This window comes from Mirounga leonina, unplaced genomic scaffold (assembly GCF_011800145.1).
Source record: "Mirounga leonina isolate KUSES-001 unplaced genomic scaffold, KU_Mleo_1.0 Mir_101414, whole genome shotgun sequence".
Lineage (NCBI taxonomy): Eukaryota > Metazoa > Chordata > Mammalia > Carnivora > Phocidae > Mirounga > Mirounga leonina.
Genome location: NW_023270121.1, coordinates 177,837 through 196,555, shown reverse-complemented (window position 1 = coordinate 196,555; position 18,719 = coordinate 177,837). Strand labels below are relative to the sequence as shown.

The following is an 18,719-nucleotide window of genomic DNA, read 5'->3' as shown; positions in this document are numbered from 1 at the left end:
CTGGATTCCCACTGTTATGTCTAAGGGATTATGAAAACAGAACAGGACCTCAATGTTGGAATCAGGGTAAGTGGCCATCCTTGGTCCAAAATCTGTAAGTATTTCTGATAGTGGTATTTCTACAAGTATTTCTGAAGGTGGCTGTCCATGCTTCCTTTTGTGGGAAAGAGCAAAGCTCTGCACAAGTGTAAGGGACTGTTAAGAGTACCCACTAAATATTCTGTTATACCAGCCCAACTTACATAGGGGCAAGGTGCATCAGGAACAAAACCGCCTCTTTTAAGCAGCACTAGAAAGCGATCACACTTTGAGAAGCCACAGTGAGAAGGCAGGGGAGGGGAACTGGCATGACAGCATACTCCTGGCTGCCACACCCAACAGAAAAAGGAATTCTTTCACTGCAAGTCAGAACTCTCTGATACCATCTAGACCTTTCCTGAGCCTGCTGACTTGTCAGCCTCGGTAATATTAAAGGCACACTGCAAATTACTTGCTTTGAAATTTAGAAACAAATTTTATTTAAGATCTGAAATACAATTCCTAAAATATCAACTTCTCCAGAAAACCGTGGCTACACAATAATGCATTGCCTCTATCATGTTAGAACGTGCATTAGACTCAAATACAAAAACCATGAAACAAATCACCATCCTTCAACAATTTGAGCAAAGATAGAATGCCTAAGGAACAACATAGATGGACTTGCAGAGGATGGGCTGTTTTACTTCAAGCACCATAAAAAAAAAAAAAGAGCACAAATGCATGGGTTTTCAGGTATATACATTAAGTTGAACCTTTGGCACTAGGAATCAGGGCATTTTGTCACGTAGCATTAACACATATTAGAAAATTGTGTAGTGTCAAAGGGATAGAACCACCAGCATTCAAGCAATGTTGTCAACTAGGCAATAAAATGTTCTACTGAATGTTTCTTCTTTGTCTAATTACTGCGTACACTGGTAGCAACTTTGAAATGAGAAAAGGAGCTTGTACTCCTTTCATTTTCTGTTTAAAACGAAACAGAAAACAAACTGAAACATAAGCCCTGTTATACATTAACAATTTTAAAGAACATCAATTATACAAGAAAAAGACTAAGAACAAAAAGAGTGTTTACAGATACCAGACGTTAACAGTGAGTGGTCAGTAGACCCTCACAGGGCTTTGCGGTGGTACTCAGCCGAAGCCACTTTGTAATCACTGGCAGTAAACAGAGATGCAGCATTCTTTGCCAGATATTTTAGGAAATCATGCAAATAGCCCAACAATAATGCAAGGCTCTTCTCATCAAGGGGCGTATATGCCAACATTGCTCCAATTCTCACAAATAATCTCAGTAGGTGTGGGGCTCCATAAACCTGGGACATTGGCGCATCAGGGTGAGCCAAGAGGATTTCTGCATACTGGGGCCTCTCAAATTTGTAGAGCAGCTGAGTGCCCAACATCACATTGAAATATTCTTTTATTCCGGCCACAACTTCATTAACCGCATACTCCTTATTATCAACATTTCCCTGCGACTTCTTACAATTTGCATACTCTTCCAGAATGGCATCTACATTTTTCTTAGCAGGGAGTTGAAACAGCTGCTTCTGCCTGGTAACTAAGTCCCAGTCCTCAACAAGCCATGGTTTTAATTCTTCAGGAATCTTCACTTTAACTTCCATTCTATTCTTAAATGCCTCCTCACTTTCAACAGTGGGATCTGCCCGGGCCCTTTTCTTCCGAGGTGGCTGGGGTGCTTCGCTGGTACTGCCACCATCTCCGTTTCCAGGAGTCTTCTGCTTGTTCTTTCTTGTCTTCCTCACGGATCCCGAAGGGGGGTTCTCTGCAGAGCGACCCCCCCATCTGCCTGGAAGAGCCGGTTCCAGATTCTTCTGCTGTGGACCAGCAGTCTTCTTTCCTGAGGAGGCCCCTCTCATCTTACTTCTTTGCATATTGCTTCTAGTTGGTTTTTTGAAGTTGTCTTCTTCTGCAGATTGTTGTCCACGAGTTTGAGACCCCTGCTTTCTGGAACTCATTCAACCCTGTTTTTATTCCAACCACTGTAATATATAAAGGATTTTACTTGGTTGTTTTCTATTGTGACCTTTAACACACACTGCTTCTTAAAGGCCCACCAAAGTAAAACAGAAACTATTCTCTGGGAATTTGGATTTCAAATCCTAGTTCAGGATCATCTGTAAGTGACTTACTACTTCTACCCTCTCTTTGATCGTCACTACCAACCACTACTCTCACCCTCCCATCCGATCACTCATTGGACTTACCCATTAAGTTAGTTTTTTGGTGCCACTCAAAAGACAGGAATATAATTTTAGAAAAAGAATGAATTAAATGGAATAAAACTGCAGAAGGCAGCAGAATTGAAATTAAAGACTCTGAACAGGAGAAATGACAAGATGAAAGAAATAAGAAAGATTAGTTGACTGGAGGCAAAATGAGTAACAGTAAATGTTTTTGTAGGAGTCCAGGTAGGCCTGAACTAGGGTGATGACAGAGTCAAGAGAAACCGAATACAGAACTTGGTAAATGAAGAGGGAGAAGTCAAAGGTGGCTCTGTAATTTTAACCCTAGGTAATTAATGAATTAATAAAAACACTGATTTTAATGGTTAGTTTAGAATCAGCAATAAAGTAATAGGAAAGAAATAATTCATCCATTCAATTAGTCATCATACATTAATGCATATTTGTTTTGGGACAGGTACTATGCTAGGTGCTAGGGATTCAAATATCTAAAGTGGCAATTAAAAAAACAAGGTTAGTACAATGACAGTTATAAGCACAGAGTACTTTGGAGCACATGAGAAATGGTACATGACACTGCTTTCAGTATTAGCTTGTTGGAGGAGGTGATAAATCAGTGAGGGAGAAGTCAGTGCTGATTCCCAGGTTTTGAGAATGGGTGATTAGGTCATTAGTATTATCACCAAATGAGAGTGCATCTAAAGAAGGAGGAAGTGGATTAGAGAGGAAAGAAGTTCAGTACTGGATCTACGAAGTGTGAGGTATACAGTTAGACATTTAACTTTAAAGCTCAGGTGAGGGTCAGAGCCAGAAATGGAGATCTGAGAGTAATCATCATACAGCTGCTACTGGAAGCTATGAAAGCCATCAAAATCATTCATGGAGAGAAGAGGAAGAAAAACTGCACCAAAGTATGAAATTCTGGAAAAACCTAAAAAGAATGATATTTAAGGGGTGAGCAGAGAGACCAAGAACAAAACAAAAATGGTCAGAGCACCCATAGAAGAATTAGGAGAATGTTGTTTTGGAAGCCAAGGAAGTTGAGAGTTTTAAGATGGGCAAGGAATAATACTCAGTATAAAATGCAGCAGAGAGAACTGTGAGATAAAGATGAAAAAATAGTGTTCTATGATTCTTATAGTGTGACAGATGAAGCAATTTTTTTTGACTTACATAATCCTCTTCCTTCTTTCCCTTCCAAGAACTCCTAGTGTTTTCCCAGATGGAACCTCCTAGATCTCCTGGGATGGTCTGGAAGGATGAGGTGGGAGACACAACCTAGAAAGGAAAACAGGTTCTACAATGAAGATGAACTTTTATGAAATAATACAGAAAAAAAAACCCGTACTTTTTTGACTGTAATATCAGAGAAAATATATGAGCTCCACTGTTAGACATACTTCTACTTCAATTAGTCTCTGCCATTTATGAATTGTGAGGACTTGGGCAAGGTATGTAAGCTCTCTTAGCCTTTTTTTCCTCATCTATGGAATGAGGCAAAACTATCCCTTGACTTCACAGGTTCTTCTTAAAAACTTTATAAATACAATTTGGCTAAACAGCACAGTATCTTGCAGGAATACGTGTGAATATGGATACAAAGATGTTCACTGCAGTGGTGCTCTTAGTATTGAAGAACTGGAAACACCTATATATTCATAATACAGATTATGTATGCACACTCTGGAAGAACATTCAAATGAATTAAGCAGAGAACCACGAATGAATATGGAAAGATGCTTGAGTCTACATTATTAGGTAAACAGGCATAAGGCATAATATGTACAATAGGATACTGAAGAGATAGCACAGGTCGAGAAATAACTATCAGTCCTATACAGTTCTTACGTAGAGTGAGTGTGATCAAACTCCTGTTTTAAACTGATACGTATAAATGCATAGGAAAAGTATCTAGATGAATCAATACCACACTGTTAAAATCAGGGTAACCGCTGGGAAAAAATGAGGGATGGTGGTGGATCAGACTTAAAGCAGGTTTCTCTGATAACTATGACTTTCACCCACATAAAAAGCTCCTCAGCCAATCCTTAGCCCTTAAAACGATGTAAGCAGGCGTCAGGGAAGCCCTAGGGGGGGAAATAAGAGGTAAGAAATGCTAGACAACCAGAGCCTTGAATCAGAGAAAGCAGTTACTGGGGAGAGAGGCCTGAGTGCCAGAGCTTTAACTAACCAAATGAGATCCTCTCACTAAAAGGACACAAAGATCTGAGTAAAAAATAAAAGGGCAAAGGGCTCTCTCCCTCAAGAGAGCATCAAAATCTGTGAATACGGATACTGACCCTGTGGGAATCAGACACCTTCCTGAGAGGGATAAACAGACACATCCTGTGAAGATCAGTGGCCAGTGTGTCATGGCATTACATTGTAAGCTATCGAAGCTTACAAAAAGGATGTTTCTAAACGAACATTCATTGTGCCCCCGACAGAGGGGACATGGTATATGAGGGTATCAGAGAATTAAGTAATACAGGCAAAATTCAGAAAACCCACCTCAGAGTTAATACAGTGCAGAGCTTCCACTAGGATAGTTAAAATACCAACTAAAGAAACCAAGATGGCTCAGTGCCAGCCAGACTGTGTATAACAGAAGTGAGGCCAGGCTGGATGGGCAGTATTTTGGAAGTCTTACAGTCATCAGCAATTCCTTACTGAGGAGGAACTTGAAAATGATAGCTGAACCTACTGTACATCCTTGGCATTGATCTCATATATTCATTCATAGGAAAACTACAAAAAGGAATTCTACCTGGTTCTAATTAACTGGGTGAGCTCTGTCATTCTCTACAAATTCTATCACTCTTACAAAGTCTCCATGAAATATCTGACATTATACAGAAAAATACCTGCACGAGTCAAGGTTTGTGACCAGTGAATAAAGCCACGGAAACAGCCTTTATAGAAGTTGTCTCAGTACCTTTATTTTCATCTGAGTATCCTACAGATCAAACAAGCAACTATTACTACCTGGAAGTCAGAAACCAGACATCAAAAGAAGGGAATACCTGTCCTTTTGATGTCTGGCTCCTACTTGTAACACAAGTTTCTGGGTAGCTTTCCACTTTGTACCTCCCTTCCCAGCTTAACACTGCTCCATGATCAGTGACAGTGAAGTTTGCACTATAGATTACTTAATTTGGGGCCATTTTAAACTTTTGAGTTTGCCAGCTTGTCTTCAGTTTCAGGCTTTTATAACGGTTGTTTACTGGCTTAGTATACCTACTCTTTGCTCCCATCATGCTCTCCCTTGTCTCCATCTAAATACCACAGAAGTCTTCTTTCCTCCTTAAATCTCCCAACTCTAATCCGTGTTTCTCTCCCATCTCCAATACCATACGAAGCGGATGTTACTTCAGAGTTCAATATTTAAATGTCTCATGTTAGTTTTGCTTATAGAACCACACCATTAATCTATTTGCCACAGGTCTTGTGTTACACATATAGCATATATTTTGGAGCAGCACTTAGGTCCCTGGTGGGTATACAATAGCGATTCAAAGTGAGGAAGTGATTCAACACATGAAGAAAATGGAGGCACAAATTAGGGACGAGTCATCAAGTATTTTCCCACTTGTTTTCTACAGGTCAGCTCTAGGGGTAGGCCAGACACTGAGAAAACACATTCGTAGGTTTGCCCTAGTTTTCTAAATTTCTGTGTAAATGCTTAAACAGAGGTGAGCTTATACTGGTTATCAAATCTTAACCTTCCCTTTTAAAAAACGTGGTATCACAACTAGTTATTTTTCCCATGTAACATAATATACGTAGATCTTGAGAGCTGTGTATTTCATCAATGGTCATACCTTAATCTAAACACCCTTAATGGAAAGTGATTCCTCTTCAATTTACCCTGCAGAAACTATTACAGCATTTTTGTCATTTCCTTTTATTATTTCCAGATGCAGATTTAGTGGGTCAAGAGATAATAACACGTTGCCAAATAACTTCCTCCCAAGCTGTACCAGTTTTGAACCTTACAAGTAGTGTGTAAAACTATCACTTGTACTCTGGTCAGCAGTGGCTAGGCTCATTTACAGAATTTGATAAAATGTTTAGTTGTTTTATTAGAGATGTTTAACATTTAAAAAGCCTCTATTGGCAACATACGCTTTTGTCCTGTGCCCATTCAGTTGATTCTTAGTGATTTTAACATCTATAGGAGCTCTTTATATACCAAGAGTTGTATTTCCCCTAGTGTTTTTTATAGTGCCTGATGTTAAGATTTTAAAGTTTTATATAATGAAATGTTAGTTTCCCCTTCCACTGTTAAAAGATGTCATTTTAATGGAGGTTTTATATTTTCTTAATCCATCCAGAATTTATTTTCTAAGTTACAAACTGAAAATCTGCATTATTTTCCCCAACTAGTTAATTCTGTGGTACCATTTACGGGTAATCTTTACATATGTATAAATTCCAAAATACATAAAGATGGGGGAATTCTCCCTTTACCTCCCCTCCCCAATCCCAGAATGACTGTGTAAGCTTTCAAATCCTATGTGCATATTCATACCATATACAACCTTTAAAACTAAATGTGTATTCTGTATTTGATTTGGTGAGACATATTGCCCCACACCTTTTCTCGTTTTGTCATGGGCATCTTTCTGTCCACACATACCTAGCTCATTCTTTTTAATATCCACATTACTCTATAATCTCTATGTGCCAGAATTTAGCCAGTCCCTTATTAACATTTAGGTTGTTCCCAGTACTTCATTTTTACAGAAATGCTGTAATAGTCATTAAGTGTACAAATATATTAGAGCATTAGGGATTTCAGGACTATTCTCAGAAGTGGAACTGTTCAAAGGATTGGTATACTTATAACTTTGATGAGATAGAGGCAAATTCAATTTGTAAAGAACCACTTTAATTTGTACTCCCAGCAAAAATGTTAAAGTTCATTCACCTACACCTTCAGCAACATGGGATAAACATCTTCTGGAAAACAATTTTTTGCTTATCTAGTATGTAGTTAATATCACTGAGCATCTTTCACACATTCATGTATGTTTTGCTTATGTGAATATTTTTGTTCTTTTTTACACTAGGTTGTTTGCTTCCTTTACTGATTTCTAAGAATTAAATCCTAAGTATTCTTGGGTATGTTGGAAACATTTTTTCCAAACTCATTTTCCTTCTCTGGGTCTGGGTCTGGGTGTGTGTGTGTGTGTGTGTGTATAATCACACAAGTATGTCAACCTTTTCCTTTGTGAACTTTGGCATTTATGTCACATCCAGGGAAAATGCTCCCAAATCAATATTCTAAAAATGATTTCCTGTATTTCTTGGTATTTCTATAGTTTCTTCCAAATATGTGACTTTTCCTAATATTAATTATTAAAGCGGTCATCCTTTCCCCACTGATTTGAAATGCTATTATAGAACATTCTAAATTCCTAGATGTACATGGGTCTTTTAAGGTACTCTCTTCCCAATGATTTCTGATTATTCAATTGTTAAAGGTTATCACTATTTCTAGGTCACCTGGTCTGTCATAGTGGTATCTGTTCTCACACCAGTATCACATTGGTTTAATTATCATAAAGACATAAATGTTGCCCTAGAATAACACTTGTAAATGGTTTCCAAGGATGTTTGATGCAATATTTGAAGTAGCAAATACTGGAGTCAACCTGGAGGTCTATCACTAGTGATTTGGTGGAAAGATAAAATGTGGTTTATCCATAATATGGATTATCATGCTAGTTAAAACAATGCCACTGCAAAAGGAATCAAAAAGAACGCTCTGAATGGACATGAAGACATCCAAGATAATTCGCTGAATAAAAACAGCAAGTTGCAAAAACAATACCTATAGCGTGATACCATATTTATGTAAAAGAAAACACAAAACGTATTTTATATATATATCCATGTATGTTTTTAAACAGGTACATAATTTAGAGATCTAGAAGGAAATAGAACTGAGAATAGTGGTTAACTCTGGAAAGAGTAAGAGATTGGAGGCGAAGAAATTGAAACCTGAGCCTACTCTGTAATATTTACACTTTTCATTATAAGGATAATATATTCACATACCAATTACATGACAAAATCTGTATTAAAATACACATATTCAATGATTTTCTAATCTATTCTTATCCTTAGATCTCACACAGCTGGACTTCTCAGTAAATTATCACTGTGTATAATACATTTTGTAGGCATACCATTCAGACTGGTTTCCCTCCCCCCTCCTAGGTTCTGCCCATTCTTGGAGGTGCAGGTCAAGGTCCTTTTCCTCTCTGAGGCTTTCTGCATTTCAGGATACTCTGGACCTTGCCTTCTCTGAGCTCCTACTGGCCTAACAGCCCCACTCCCTCCCTTTTGCCCTTAATCATTCTCCAAATGGCCTCCTGCAAAGGGGTTTTGTGCCTACCCATCTACTGCATCTTTTCCGCCAGGGCAGCGCCCTCCTCTGCAACCCAGCTTTCAGAAGAGAAAAAAAAAAAATAGAAGGAAAATATAGTGACTCCATTGGAAAATGAAGCTCTCAAGTCACTGAAAAAACCTTCCTTCATCCCCTCATGCAAGTGATGGGCCACTTAGGAATGCAGACTCCAAAGGCTAACATTTTGGTATGGGTGTGTCATAAATGAAGTGTGAACAACATCTCCTATGGTTTGTTGGAATAAACCTTTAAATACACATATACCATGCCAGTTACATTTATATCCATTCTCTTCTGGATCTTGGAACACTTCCTTTATGTTTAACATATTTTTTGAGTCTGAGACAAAGGAGGAATGACACAAAAGCTGTTAGCAGACTGAATATGGTTATGATTTCCTAGTTAAAATTATAGCTCCTGGAAATTCCCTTGTAAATAAATACGATCAATATACTCAGTATCTTTCTAGATTGTTAGGACAAGCCAGAAGTCATAATTTCAGAATTCAGTTCTAGTGGTAACTGCTGCTTCTGGAAAAATCAGGAAAAAAACCAACAGTATTAATTTTTTTACATTTCCGAACAGAAGAATCCACTGCTTTTAGAAGTTTAAGAGTGTATGTGTGGGTAGGTAAACCAGGATGTACCACAAGGACTAACAGAACCGTAATCATTATTAAAGCAAACACTTATATGTGCCAAGCACTGTCCTGGTACTTTACACGTAATCCCTTCAAAAATCCTATGAAGGAACTATTATCATCTTTATTTTACACATGAGGAAATTTAGGGACAAAAGGAGGTAAGTATCTTGCCCAGGATCACATAGTAAGTGGCAAAGACAGAATTCAAATTAAGGAAGTCAGTATTTGCTTTCAACCACTAAATTATGCTATACATGAGATGCCACAATTTTTTTTTTAAAAAGAATTATACATATATATACACATATATATGGAACTAACTCTAGGGTATCAAGTGTAGCATCTTTTATCAAAGAATGTAAGATTATACAGTCCTCTGTTGTTTGGGCACTTGCTATACTGGAAGCACCCATCCTTTCCTTCTTAGAATTTAGAGTGCTTTCCCAGATAGCCGCTTATTAATCTTCAAAATTTTCCTGGACAGTTAGGAAGGTTATGTGGAATTATCTTGTTTGAGAATTGAGGCCAGGAGAAGGGAGGCACTTACCCAGATTCTGTAATCAGGGATGGTTCTGCAACCTGGATCAGATCTTCTGATCCTTACTATACAGCAAACTTAGCTTTTCTGATGATGGCCTGGAAGGTCAAAGAAGGGGACAGAAAAGGACATAAAGTAAAAAGATATGAGATCCTTTTTTTTCCTCCATTAACCAATGCATTTTATCACACACAAAGGACACCACAGCTGATAAACAATGTACAAATGTTTCTTTTTCCTTTCTTGTGGTTTTATTTTCAAAATTACTGTATTGTGCATTTATCTTTATTTTTGATAAAGTAACTGTCTTTTTTATACTTTTTATGAAGGATAATTTCAAATGAATAAAAATGTAGAAGAAGAGTATTATAAACCTATACCAATCACCCAGCTTCAACAATTACCAACTGAAGGCCATCTTGTTTCATCTATAACCCCACCCACTGCTCCCCCCCACTCCGATTTTTTTAGGCTCACCGAATAGCTGATTTTCTGCATTTTATTATGGAAAATGTCAAACATATACCAAGGAAGACGGAATAATATAAGGAACCCCATATGCCCCATCACTCAGCTCAAACAATTATTAACTTAGGGCCAGTTTTGTTTCATCTATACCCCTCCCCACTTCCCCCTACCGCTGAGATTATTTTGAAGCAAATCCCAGTCATCAACGTATCTTAAGTCACTCCCAGACATTTTATTACTTAATCCGCAAATATTTTCCTATCTCTACAAGATAATTTGAAAACATAACCATTAATGCCATTATACGTCTAAAATATCGACATCAATTCCTTAAAAAACCATCAAACCCGTCTTCAAATTTTCCCGATGCATCTTAAACAGCTTTTTTTTTTTTTTAGTTGGTGTGTTCGAATGAGGATCCAAACAAGGCCTACTCATCGCATGTGGTTCATCTCTTGATCGCTCTCGTTCTCCATCTCCCCCCAACCCCCGCCTTTTAAACTTTTCAATATGGAAAATTCCAATCCCCGCTATTTCGAACTAATTCTCAAGTAGTAAATTATTTCACCGGCAAAGACTGGTGTGTCTCTTTTATAGGTCGAATTTCTTATAGGAAAGAATTTGATGGGCAGGAAAAACACTATGATGAACGATTTTACATAATTTATGTTTTTTTCTCATTCTGTTATGCGGGTTTTTCACTCCACAACAACAGCGAATAGCTTTCGGAACCAGGATTGGTATTAAGTGCCTTATACGCACTAACACACAGTACGAGCCTCTGAGGTACACGTCTCTGAGGTAGATACTATTATTATCACCATTTTACAAACATGGAAACCGAGACGCTGAAAGAACAGGAGCCAGCCCAAGCTGGGCGTTGGCGAGGAGGAATTTGAATGCAGCTCTGCCCAACTGTGAAACCATTAGTTAATCCTGTCAATATATGCGACGGTAAAAAGAAATCGTCAACCCTTTCACCCCACCCCCACCCCGAAACCTGAAACGAGAATCCAGTTCTTTCCAGCAGCCGACGTGTGATCACTGCCGTCCCTCCAACCGCCATAGTAAAGCCAGGTTTCTCTGGCAACTGATATCCATAGGCAGACACGTCACCATGGAGGCGGGCTTATAGCCTCCAGCCAATCACAATCGTCTTGCCTAAGTTTTAGAATGTTCCATAACCAAATGATTGGACGAGGCCTAACACGTCAGCGATGACACTTCGCCGCAGTAAAGGCGGGTGCTAGCAACCTGCTTCTTCACGGTTAAGGCTTGAAGCAAGCCAATCATCTTTCTCCTTTAGTGCGGGCTCTGGCCAATGACGCTCGCCCTCTTAGGTTCTTAGCCCGCCCTCCAAAAGCGCGACAGCCGTTGGGTCATAAGTCTATAGGGCAGGGTGTTCACGTGGCCTATTTTCACGACCCAGAGTTCCCCTGACCAGAGGTTTTTTTTTTTTTTTTTTTTTCCTGCAGGGAGGCATTATGGGTTTTTTTTTTCCCACTGGGAAAGGAAGTGTCTACGTGGCCTGCGGAAACAGGATGGGCGGAAATGAGCTAAGGTTCCCGCGAGTGGGGAAGCGCGAGGTCAAATTTGGGGCCACGCCCCCCAACCTCTTGCGCAACTGTCGGAGTAAAGAAAAATAAAAGCGGAGCGGGGGTTTTAATGTGTGTGTGAGTTGGGGTGGTGGGTGTGTGGGGGCGTGGTGTTGGGGCCTGTCTGTGTGCGGGCGAGCTCGCGTAGCCTTGGGGTTGCGATGTATGCGCGGCAGCCCTCGTGGCGTCGGTGGTGGTGGGTGTGCGCAGGCGTGCGCCCCTAGCGTTGGGACACAGCGTTGGGGCCGGTGTGTGTCCCAGACGGGGGCGTGCATGGGTGTGCGCGCACATGTGTATGTGCGTGTGTGCGTGCACGCGCGCTGTGTACGGAATGGTCTCTACTTTTGTATAAGTTTGAAAATTGTTCTAATGAAAAGGAAAGTAAGTCAAGGCGACCATAACCAATAAAGAGGCTTTGCCAGAAATATTTTGGCCTCTCCTAGCGGTTTAATTTCAGACCCTAAAAATACTCTTTCTTCCCACGTTTTTCTCTGTTGCCAAAATCCTGTTCTAAACCATAGCCTTCCAATAGTTAAGAGCCAAACGCTCCCATCCCCATGTTAGCAATTCCAAGGTGCAGCTTCTTTCCTGTTCCCTGGTATCCCCCCCCCCCCCCCCCAAAGTGGCCTGCCATTCTCTTGGCACAAACACAATTTTCTGCCGGTAATATAATGTGATAGCTTTCCCCTCCAGTCTCTTTCTCTCTCTCTCTCTCTCTCTCTCTCTCTTTACACACACACACACACACAGACTCCGAATTTCTGTAGGGGCTTAGGCTCTCTTACCTTTTTGTCCTGATCTCCAAGCACAGTGTCCTTCAGGCAAGTACGCACACAGCTAGTTTTCCAGAAAGTTCTCTGGGTGAGGTTTATACCTCTTGAGTCTGCCACTAGATGCCACCAAATCCCAGCAAAGGATTGGCTGTTTAGTCCCTGGAATTATGGGATTTTGTTTCCCCTCTTCCTGATTTGTTGAACTCCACAAACAATGTATAGGGATCACGTATACCTTTAATTGCTAAGGAAAAAATCAAATCAACTTTTGAAAATAGCCCAACCAGGCAGAGGACTATGGCCCTAGATCCAAATGTTTTTCCTTGCTTCTTAAAAAAAAAATTCCCCCCTCCAGTCCTCTCCTTGCCTTTTTTGGGGGGTCAGAATTGATGAGTGACCCCAGGCCCTGTTGCTGATGATCTGAATCCTTTCTGTGCATCTTCTTTTCCAATGCTAACAACATTCCCCAGTGGAAAATATAGGTGGCTGTTTAGTCAATAAAGACGGATAAAAACTTGGACCCTGATATGGAAAACTGAGCTTTTTCTCTTGAAATTTTTATTAAATATGTGTGTTTGCACCCTATTTTTTGTAGTGGTATGGCTACACTTTGTTATGTCTTTGGAGTTAGAGACCTAATTTTGATTCCCCACTTATTAGCTGTGAGACCTTGGGCAAACGATTTATGTTCTGTGATACTCCATTTTCTTGCATGCTTTCTATATTTTAGATGCTGTGTTATATCCTTTACATGGATATTTTTTTATTCCTCACAAAATCCTTATTAGATGGGTATGAATAAAATTCAAAAAACAACAATTAGTATATCTTTCAATTGCCAGTCATACACATTTGTGTGCCTGCATATGTGCTCATGCACACACAGAGGGGAGGGGCGAGATCTGGAGCTGTGGTTCTCAAAGAGTGTTTTTGAGACACACCGCTAGCATTACTATCACTTTGGGGGAAGTTGTCAGAAATTCAGATGCTCAGGCCCCGCCTCAAGCCTAATGAATAAGAAATCCTATGGTTTGGTGATCTGTGTTACACTCTTCTGGTGATTCCAATGTACACTGAAGTTTAAAACCACGGTTTTGGAAGGCAGAAATGCCATGCTGATTTTTGTACACTCCACTAGAGGGTGCTACAGAATGTAAAGCGAGGTAATAAATGATCTGTTTATTGAGACACCCTGCATATTTTATCAAAAATTTTTGTCCTTTCTCATTGATGTATAGTTGGCATACAATGTTATATTAGTTTCAGGTATACAGCATCCTGCATGTTATCAGACCCATTTTAAGATTAAAAAACTAACGTATAGAGGTGTTCAGTTGTTTTCTTGGTGTGTACAAGTATGGGAGTCAGGATTTGAACTTTACCTGCTTCTCAAGCCCAGGCCCCTGACAGTACTCTGTTTTTCAGCTATAATAGCTTGTCTTTCTGGGCCTCAAAATATGTAACAGATACCTTGTTCCCTGCTTTGGATAACATTGACTAGAGCGCCAAGAACAGGGCAGGAAAGCAAACCAAATAAGTGGAAATATTTTGATGATTTCATACCCTCCCACATATCTGTTCTATAATAAGATATCATGTAAAGCTCATGAGTATTTTCCTTCTTGCTTTTATATTTCCCAAATGCTCTCTCTACACTTCTCTTTTTTAGTTTATGTCTGAACCTTATCTAAGTGTGGGAGAGAAATCAAGGTGGTGAGGAAACACAGTTGTTGAAAGCCTATTATGGGCCACACTGTATAGCTCTATACACATTAATCCCAACAATAGGCCTGTAAATTAGGTGATGATTATCATCATTTTATAGATGATGAAAGTGAGTTCTAGAGACTATAATTATTTTTCTTTGGTCATACAACTTGTAAGTGGTGGAGTCTGGGTAATTCCTTGTATATCTGACAGTATTACCTTGCTAAACTTTCTACTGCTCAGTTTTGAATCTTGTTTAGTTACTGTTTATGTAACTTTCATGTTATTTAATTTTTCTGAGCCTCAGTTTTACCATAAATTAAGTGGGAGCAAATATTCCTGCTTCATAATGTTAGAGTTGCAGTATCCAAAACAGTAGCCACTAGACACGTGGGTATTTAAATTTGAATTAAAGTTAAGTAAAATTAAAAATTCAGTTCCTCAGTTGTACTAACCACATTTCAAGGGCTCAATAGCTACTTAAGGCTAGTATTAGTACCATCTTGGACATCCACAGATACAAAACATCCCCACCATCCCAGAAAGCTCTATGGTACAGTGCTGATTTAGAGTATATAAAGTATGTAAAAGGACTTAGCATAATGTATAATTCATGGCAGGTGCCCAAGAAAAGTGATTTCCTTTGCTCTTTCCTTTCAGCATTAGGGCTAGGTATGTTCTCCTGTTTTATTGACGGAGTCAGGAGAAGGGAGTAACTTACTCAATGTACTGTAACAGAGGATATGTCTGGCATTGGGACCTACATCTCCTAACTCTCACTCCAATATTCTCTCTAATGGACCCATCCTTATGTGCTACTCTGTTGAATGAGATCTCAAGGCTGAGGATGTGAATAATGTGAATTAAGTTTGGAGTCAGGGTAGTAGCAGAAAAAGACAGGAGCTGAATGCCTTCTATGTGCCAGTCAGCACTGTGCTCAGTTCTTTACATTTATTATCTTAGGGAATCTTCACTGAAGCCCAGAGAAGTTAAATACTCACTTCAAGTTGCCAACTAGTAAATGGCAGAGCAAGCATTCACAAGCATTCAGACTTCTTTCTGACTCCAAAGCCCATGTTTTGTTTTGTTTTGTTTTCATTATGCAATGCTACCCTCTGCAATGTGAAAACTCTCCTGCCCCTTCCACTTACTAAGTAGGATAAAGCTTCAGCAGATTCCTGCTTCTTAGTGGGTCCTCAGAAAATGCAAGTTACTCTTCTTCCTTTTGCATTTATAGCTGAACCATTGTCTTCACAATCCGTTTCAACTGGAAGGGAAAGATAGCTGAAATTACTTTTTGTTTGGCTTCAAGACCCAAGTCCAGACAGAGAGTTTACAGTCCCAGCCTTCAGAGAGAACACCAAATGGCTCCAAGATCTCTCCGTTAATTTTCAAGATCCCCATTTGCTCATACAATGCCTTTGTGCTCATTAGAAACCTGAGCCACCTGGGGGCAGACAAATTGTAGGGAAGTGTCCACTCCAGTGAAACAATGAGAAAAATATCTCTCTTTCTCAGGGGTGTTGGAGATAAAATATCTCTCTTTCTCAGGGGTGGTGCCCCACCAGGGCAGTGGAAGAATGAATTTCAACCTCTGCGTGTTTCCTCTCATTGGGTACCCTTGTGCAGGGGGCACCCTGCCCTGCCTAACGGTATCTGTTGCCCTTACCTGGTGGCTAAGAGCCTTCCTAGGTCTGAAAGGTAGTGTCAGTCTTTTCTGGAGAGAGTAGATAGGGTCACCAGTATCCTCTCATGGCTTCTGGATAGTAGATGAAATTGTTGCATTCTTAGGTTATTTTGATATTTTTTCATTTGGTTCTTACTAGTTTATTGGATGATTTTTAAAAGACTTTGGTTAATTTAAAAGTTAAAAAAACTTAATATTTCAAGGCTAAGCAAAATGGTATTTCTTTAATAATAATGTTTTTCTATCTATTTATACCTGCCTCATTCCATAGGGATTTCACAAACCAGTTCAGCAAATTACTCTGCATCAGTCTAGTTTGCTAGCCTATGACAGGGCAAAGGATGGAAATAGTCATGGGAAAATTTTATCCTTTTAAGGTATTCTCTTCTAGCTCTTGTCTCCTCCTACAATCAACCCACCCCTGCTTCACCTGACCCATCCATTTAGTAGAAAGAGGTTACTTCAAATGACTGAGACCCTAAATCTAACCAATGTAGTCCTTGGGTGACCCTAAACATAATGCCTTGGTTTCCCCTTCCTGAGTCAGTAGTTTAGCATGCAATATACTGAAATTTGTGATTTTGTGAACCACAGGCTTTACTTGGAATCATCATGTTAAGTTATCCGTGTTACACATCAACCAACAGAGATGAGGACTGATTATCACCAGTGTATGTTGACTCCTACAATCTGATCATTGCCTCAAGAGGATGCCTTGAGCCAGTTTTCCAGAGATAACTTGTTTATGCTTATAACCTGCACCCACAGTCCCCATTTTATTGGGAATGAAGAAAGCTATGTCTTTTGAAAACTTCAGCTGCCATATTAAGGAGGACAAACCAGTAGTACTTAAAGTGCTGCATCTTCAAATTGTTGAAGCTTTATGATGTGTACATGGGGGTTCGTTATACTATTATTTCTATTTCTGTGTATTTTTTGAAGTCTTCCATAATAAAACATTTAAAAACAACAACAAAAAAGTGCTCCATCATTCAGGAGGAGAACACACATAGGTTTCTCTTTAGAAGAGTACTAATTAACCTAGGGGTGGGGTGGAATATACACCCCATTGGTAGTGATGTGCCATGTAAAAATCTGGGGAGGGGAGATTTTAAATTGAAAAGGCCTGTGCATCAGACATTCTGATAAGATCTTTAAGAAGGAGAACCTCCTCTGGCCTGTAGTCCCCCTCCATCAGACCCCTGAAGAAGCTGCTGTAATCAGCCACTATTAGGGAAAGAAGTGTATCATATCCCTTGGGCATTTGGGAGTAGGGGGAGTTTGAAAACCATGGAAAACCAGGCATCAGGTAATTGATGGAAGCTGTGTTAGCCAGCAGGCAGAGAATCACAGGCAAAGGGAACCTGGGGGCAAGAGACAGCTAGTAGTATAAAAAGGCTTCATTCTCATCCCAGGTGAGTGCTGGAGAGGGCAAACCTACCAAGAAAGGAGGGGCCCAGGGAGCAGAATATGTGGCAAAGAAGACCCAACTTAGAATCTCAAAAGGTATTCTTTGAAGACTCCAGAGTACACACACACACACACAGACACATATGTGCACGCACGCATACATGCACTCATACCCAAGGACCTGGAACCTGTCTGCTGAGCTTGGAAAGGTAGGCTCCATAAAGTACAGATTGAAAACTATGTGGTTTGGTTCTTGTCGTTGTGCTTTTACTGTGCCACTGAGCAAAGAAGGGTATTGGTACACTGCTGGGAGTGAGACATGGTTGGAGAGGTGGGGCATTGTTTAAGGTGTGGGGACCTAGGAGGACATGTTCTTTCAAGGCCCTGAATGTTGAGGTAACATGATTAGAAACTGGGGACAGAGAAGAGAGCAAGGGCAGTTCCTAAAAAGGTACAAAGCCGAGATTCACCCAGCGGCTCCTAGGCCAGAGTTGTGGGTGGGTCGTCAGTGAGACCCAGGCGGGTGCCGCCAGCTTTCAATAGAGCTGGTCTGTGAAACTTGGCTGGGAGGACAGAGGAAGATTGATGTTTGCTTCAGAGTGGGGCTGTCAGCTGTGCTCACCACCTCACCATGGTCCCAGCTGTAAACAAAAGTCCTGGCCCTTCATGGCACTGCAGAGCCGTCCAGGCTGGCGTAAGTCTCTGAGGACAGCTAGACCATTTTCTCATCCTGGCTGACAACCAGAAGACAGAAGAAACAATAGAAGGTGGTGGTGGTGGTGGTGGGAGGGGGGCAGGATTGGAAGGGGGTGAGAAGCAGTGACCAGTGGGAAGGAGCTGTCGATTTCAATCTTAGGTCTTTAGATGCAAGTGACAGAAATCTTTCAGAGAAAGCAGACCCCTTTCGATGTCAGCTTCACAGATAATAGTGAGTTACTAAAGGAGCCCTGCAGGGACTACAGTGCCTCATTCACTCATTCATTCATTCATTCATTCATTCATTTTTTTTCCAGTAGGCTCCACACCCAATATGGGGCTTGAATTCATGACCCTGAGATCAAGAGTTGCATGCTCCACTGACTGAGCCAGCCATTCATTCATTTAATAAGAGTAACATAATGTACCCATCACTGGGCTAGGTACCCAGGATGATGCCAAAGTAATAGAAGACAGTTCATAAATTCAAGGATCTTACAGGGAGTTGGGGATATGTGAAAAGTTAAGTAAAAATACT

The 18,719-nt window shown here is 40.2% G+C and overlaps 1 protein-coding gene across 2 annotated transcripts; it reads right to left on the bottom strand.

Annotated features, from left to right (window-relative positions):
• Window positions 1-490: 490 nt before the first annotated feature.
• Window positions 491-12,795, bottom strand: MORF4L2 (mortality factor 4 like 2). 2 transcript variants are annotated; one of them, XM_035018840.1, is made up of 4 exons: window positions 12,694-12,795; window positions 9,855-9,943; window positions 3,423-3,527; window positions 491-2,045 (listed from the first exon to the last, which is right to left on the bottom strand). In XM_035018840.1, exon 4 carries the CDS (start codon window positions 2,019-2,021, stop codon window positions 1,155-1,157), a length of 867 nt encoding a protein of 288 aa, XP_034874731.1. In that variant the 5' UTR covers window positions 2,022-2,045; window positions 3,423-3,527; window positions 9,855-9,943; window positions 12,694-12,795; the 3' UTR covers window positions 491-1,154. The 2 variants fall into 2 exon arrangements, with proteins under 2 accessions (XP_034874731.1, XP_034874640.1); XM_035018749.1 differs by lacking the exon at window positions 12,694-12,795 and adding an exon at window positions 11,314-11,511.
• Window positions 12,796-18,719: the final 5,924 nt, after the last annotated feature.

What these genes read in the sequence shown, in the direction of transcription:
- MORF4L2 (XM_035018840.1), bottom strand. Translation starts at nt 2,021, where the DNA reads ATGAGTTCCAGAAAGCAGGGGTCTCAAACTCGTGGACAACAATCTGCA.